This window comes from Morone saxatilis, unplaced genomic scaffold, assembly GCF_004916995.1.
Source record: "Morone saxatilis isolate NCDOM2014 unplaced genomic scaffold, NCSU_SB_2.0 Contig21, whole genome shotgun sequence".
NCBI classification, from domain to species: domain Eukaryota; kingdom Metazoa; phylum Chordata; class Actinopteri; family Moronidae; genus Morone; species Morone saxatilis.
Window position 1 is genome coordinate 411,896 of NW_023339774.1, and position 5,394 is coordinate 417,289.

At 39.1% G+C, this 5,394-nt stretch overlaps 1 protein-coding gene across 1 annotated transcript in view; it reads right to left on the reverse strand.

The window, feature by feature from the left end:
- Positions 1 to 2,259: 2,259 nt before the first annotated feature.
- Positions 2,260 to 5,394, reverse strand: part of nfil3 (nuclear factor, interleukin 3 regulated) — a 7,524-nt gene continuing 4,389 nt past the window's right edge. Inside the window, exon 2 of the mRNA XM_035667566.1 lies at positions 2,260 to 4,359. Within this exon, the coding sequence (XP_035523459.1) occupies positions 2,871 to 4,244 (1,374 nt within the window). The 5' untranslated portion in view covers positions 4,245 to 4,359 and the 3' untranslated portion in view covers positions 2,260 to 2,870. The remainder of the gene's footprint in view (positions 4,360 to 5,394) is intronic.

Below are 5,394 nucleotides of genomic sequence, written 5' to 3' on the forward strand. Positions count from 1 at the left end.
GGTCACTGGCTCGGTCCCTAAATATGAACTTGAGAACCATACATAACTGCCTGAAGACATGAAGCCAAAATAATTGGATAAAGCTATCTTTAACTGTAGTTATTATTCACTTATTTTTTTCTGCACATAATCCAGGATAAGGAAAAAGCATAAAAAAACCACATGTCTCAGTCACATTTATTGTAAACAAAAACTCACCATTACAATAAATCTTGAGAAGTGTTCAGATACAGGTAGCTGGACTTCAGGCTGCTGGGCAAATGACGCTATTGCCATCATCATGTATATTGCAATTTATGAAAACAAATGGACACAGAGTTCTTTTGAAATGAAATGCATTGTTTGACATCATATCAACAAGGGCTGATTGAAGTTAAGCATTTTTACATCAAAGTATGATGTAATCACCCAAATTAATGACACCATGACAGTTCTAAATTACATAACATTTAATGTTTCAGTTACAAGAACTGTAATTCTGAGTCTCTGGAGACTCTTTCCACAATACAAATTCATTTTCTATGAATTGCAAACATTTTAGAATAGAATGTGTCGGAGCTTTATAAAATCCAGTTACACTATCGGCAGCTCCATCGTGGTAGTCACAATTTTCCATCCAGTGTCACACACAATCTTAGTTTAACCAGCGGCCCGGAAGGCTTAAACAAAAATCCACTAAAAAACATAAAGAGAAGCAATGACTATTTGGCAAACAGTGAACCAGTGAATGTAGCAGATCCTATTTAATGTTATGCTAAACTTAGGTTAAAGCCAAAAGCTTTTTTAAACTACAGCAGAGAGGATGGAGCGCAGTGTGGTGTCTGTGAAGTTGTTACAGCTCACTGCTGGAATGCAGTGACAATGTCATTAATTTCAACATGTACAGGAATACAGTATTGATTACTGAAGTGATGAAAGTTATTAACAAAGTAAACAGGGACAAGAGAGAACAAAAATGCTGTTTTATAGGTCTGTAATTTATGATTCCTAGAAAGTGTCCTGAAAAGAATTATGTAATTTGATATTAATTATAGAAAAAATAGGACTCAAAAGAGAAGCTCCATTTAAACTTAAGTAAATATTCATTCACTATTCATTAATTATTGTAAACTTCAAATCTCCATTTGTTCATTATGTTTGTGTTAAATTTCTCTGATGTTCTACTGACCTGCCATGCACTGACTAAAATATCTAGGTTACATTAGCAGTTAAACATAAACATAAATTAAACTACAAGGAGTTTTTAATGGTTATGTTTATATATAACACGTAAACAAACAAGACCATCAGCAGAAAGATTGGCTATTTCTATGTAGTTATTGTTAATGCCTGCCACTGGGTCAGATTCAGTTGGATCCCCCTTGAAATCAATGAAACAAGGCTAGAATCAACAGAGAGTAATTGTAAGTTTACCAATTAAAAAAATAGTTTTCCCATAATTAGTACCAAATTGCATAATTCTTTCTAAGAAATGTCTTGGTAATTATGAGATTACAAACCCACTACTGAACATTATTTTAAAGCAAAGTGACTGCGTCTCCATCTGCTGTAATTCTGTCACCACACTAACATACAACAACCCTACTACATTAATTCAAAACATTACCGATTGTAGTTTTAAGGCAAAGAACAGCCAAACGCCCCCCCCCCCCAANNCAAACATGTGACAGCTGCTGCACCAGGGCAGGCTGGAGGGAGCCGTTCAGAACTGGGGCCTTTTCCAGCTCCACAAAATTAAAGGAGAACAGTGTTCAGTGACAGTAGGAGTATACTAGTGGGCAGTGCCCAGTGACAGCAGTCATGAATATTTTGGTGAAAGAAAAAGCCTCACACTTAACAAAGTCCTACACATGAATGATGTCTGTTGCACATCATTGATTTACAATTTACTATAAATTCTCAAATAGGGCCCAGCTAACTTTTATTTAGGCTACCCATACTGCAGTGAGAACCAGGTATTTATTTGGTTTATATGATCTCCGTTTTCTCATCTGCTCCAATTTTAATTTGCTGTTAATTATCTTTACATGGAGGCACATTATACTGAACATCAATATAAGTACATCTTAGCAAGATGAGTAAGTATAATGTCAGCACTAACTTCATCAGTACAAGAGAGTCGTGTTATACACCAGAAATACTGTTTTCAAACACCAATGAATTCATGTTTCATTTACTTCTTCATTTTTTTTTTATCCCTGATCAAGCTACTCTTAATTAGGTTTGAAAGTTACAGGTTTAATGTATCTTTTTTTATTAAATATCATCAGAGTAAAATGTGTCAATAATCCAATATCCATTTTCTAATAAACAATACATATAGCAACTTTTATTAAAAAAGCTTCTTCTGTAAGTACTCTTACTATTGATCAAAAACATTGCTCTGAAGCTCAACTCTGAGAGTTCTAATTAATATAGCAATTTCAGCCTTAAATTAATTTATGGTTAGTCCCGCCCATGTCTGGTTTAAGCCCCACCCATAATAATTTGTCAGTTAACAGATAATAGTGTACTCGCTCATTCCTACTGTCAATGAAACTCAACATTTCCAGCAGATAATTCACATTAAAAACAGTTTAATTGAAGTGGAAGCAAATAGAAATGATGAGAATGACATGACAGTGTTTTTGTACTGATGGAATTAGTGCTGTGGTATTGTACAATATATTAAATTTACCATTACAGTACAGGTAATTCCACCCCTCCGCAACATTTCTTAATTAGCTTACTTTAGCAAACAGCCTTTGTTCCAACAGTTATTATTGGAGCACACTTTATTTGAAAATGTACAGTAATTGAAACATTGTAATAACTAATATAAACCACACAGTGCAACAGCAAATACAGTGGAAATGCAAAACACACTAAGGTCATTCAGAAGAACATCCTTTCGATAATGACTCATGATGATCAGCGGTGCTTTTGGTTGACTCTATCACAGACCCTTTCTGTGTTTTGATCAGTCTTTTCAGAGAAGACACTTCTGCAGACAGGTCAGCAAGGCCCTCTTTCAGATACAGGTCCTTAGTATCTGAGTGTGCATAGGACGGTTTCTTTACATCCACAATGGTTTTGTTTGAGACAGGGCTTGGGGTCAGCCTGCTTCTCTTGCAACCATTCTGCAGTGTCTCTGTGCCACTTTTATGCCACTGCTCAGACCGGTGGGTCCAGTCTTGCATGTTGGTGACCTGTAATGACAAAGGGTACGGGGAAGACTGGGTGTACTCTAAAGAGTCCTGAGTGGTCTGGTAGCAACCTCCCTCTGAAATGCTCACGGGCGAGGAGGACTTTCCTGAAGACTCGTAATCAGTGTCGATGGCCTCCACTTTGATTTGGACGGTTCTGGCCTTGATCCGCAGTTTATGGGGCAAAGCTGAAGAACTGGCATCTGGCACTTTGTGTGTGGAGACAATGACACTTCTTGGATCAGCTACAGATGGTGTCAACCCTTTGGGGACCTGCTGCTCATCCTCACCATCTGATGATTTGCTAACAACACTGTCATCTGAGCTCCTGGGGGAGTTACTGGATGACCTGGTGATCTGCAGGAATGAAGCAGGTTGGGGGTAGACTCCAGACAAAGAGCTGGCCATGTAGTTTCTATATAGTTCATAGGGACTACTCCTCTCCTGTGCATAGCTGCCATTCTCTGCTGGTTCTTGCTTGACCTCTGCAGTCGTGCAGATACTAAAGCTAGCCTGAGTTGAACTACATGTCTCGGGCAAGTGAGGTGAATGCTTGATGACTGATATGCAGCTGCTGCGCAGATGAAGAGGCTCTAAGTCCCTGCTGGAACCTTGGCCAGCACTGGGTGGAACAAACTCCTGGTAGAGGTTGACAGCGGTGGAACTGCATAACTTCTGGACTTCTTGGGCATACGCTGCCGAGCTCACTAGACCAAACTTCAGCTTCAATGATAACAACTCAGCCTTGAGGGAGGCATTTTCCTCTCCGAGGGCCATCAGCTTGTTCTCAAGCACCATGTCATTTATGCGCCGCTTCTCTCTGGAGCGTTTGGCCGCCTCATTGTTTTTGCGACGCCTCTCCCAGTAAAGGTTGTCTTTCTTCTCCTCTGGGATAAATTCCCTTTTTCTGCGGCAGGTAGTTTTAGACTTGAACGGAACTGCAGAGGTTTTGTGGCCTATCAGGTCTCTGTTAGCCCCTTGTAAGGCCACAGCCAAGACCAGGGCATCCTCTCTACTGTAGGACTCACTGGAGTCCACCTCTTGCTTGATCGATTGCATATTGTCACTGTTGGCTACTGTCAATATGCTCAAAGGTCTTTAACTGAACACCATAATGCTTGTATGCAGCAATAGCAACTGCAGCACTGGATCAGTTCACTTCAGTTGAGGGAATCTGTGGAGTAACAGACATTAAGAGGGGTTTTAGATGTTAGTGTCAAGTTCGAACAAAGAAAACAAAAAGTAATGTATTCCCAGGGTAGGTACATCTCCCTGATTGACGATTCAAAACAGATCTAGATACATGGTTCACAACCTGATACAGAGATTATGGATTGATTTGTACTGTTGTAATGAATTCATATTGAGGTTTCATATTGATTTAGCTCAGACTCAGTAGGATTTGATATTTAAGAACCAGTATGTTTTTGTATGTAGTGGCATCTAGTGGTGTAGTTGCAAATTGCAACCAACTAATTACAGCTCTGCCCTCCAGTTGAGTAGGAAAAACTACGGTGGCCACAAAACTCGCAAAAGGTCCTATCTAGAGCTAATGTTCAACTCTACTCCTGGGTTTAAAATACTGGCTTAGAAATTACCTTAAAATGGCAATTTGGCCTATTTTGGGACTCCATGCTCCCAGACATTCAGAGGAGAAGGAACAAAGGACTACAGACAGCTGTAATGATAACACGTGGCCCGGCAAAAGCTCAAACATAGAATTTTAAATCCTCCTCCTCACCTATAAAGCTCTTCATGGTCAGGCCCCTTCTTATCTTGAAGAGCTCATAGTACCATATTATTACCGACCTCCTAAGAACCAACTACGTTCTCGTTAAAAATGCAAGGGCTTTTACTTGTTGGTTTTCCCTATATCCAAAAGTAAGAACAGGCAGCCCCGAAAAGCGCTTTCATGTTTAACCAAGCTCCTCTCCTGTGGAAACAGCCCTTCAGTTTGTGGTTTTCAGGAAGGGCAAACCAACCTTCCCACAAATTTTTTAAAAGTAGGCTTTTAGGAAACAAGACAATCTTTAGAAGTGCTTTCCTTTTTTTTACAACTCTTTGTAATTGTTTTTTTGTTTCCCTCTTTATAAACAAGTGCAATTACCATGGGGTCAATCTTAACACAAAAAATAACATTGAAAAAATTATTCTTCTAAAACAATCCTTCACAATAAAAACTGGGGTTTTTAACTGGGTGGTTTAATTT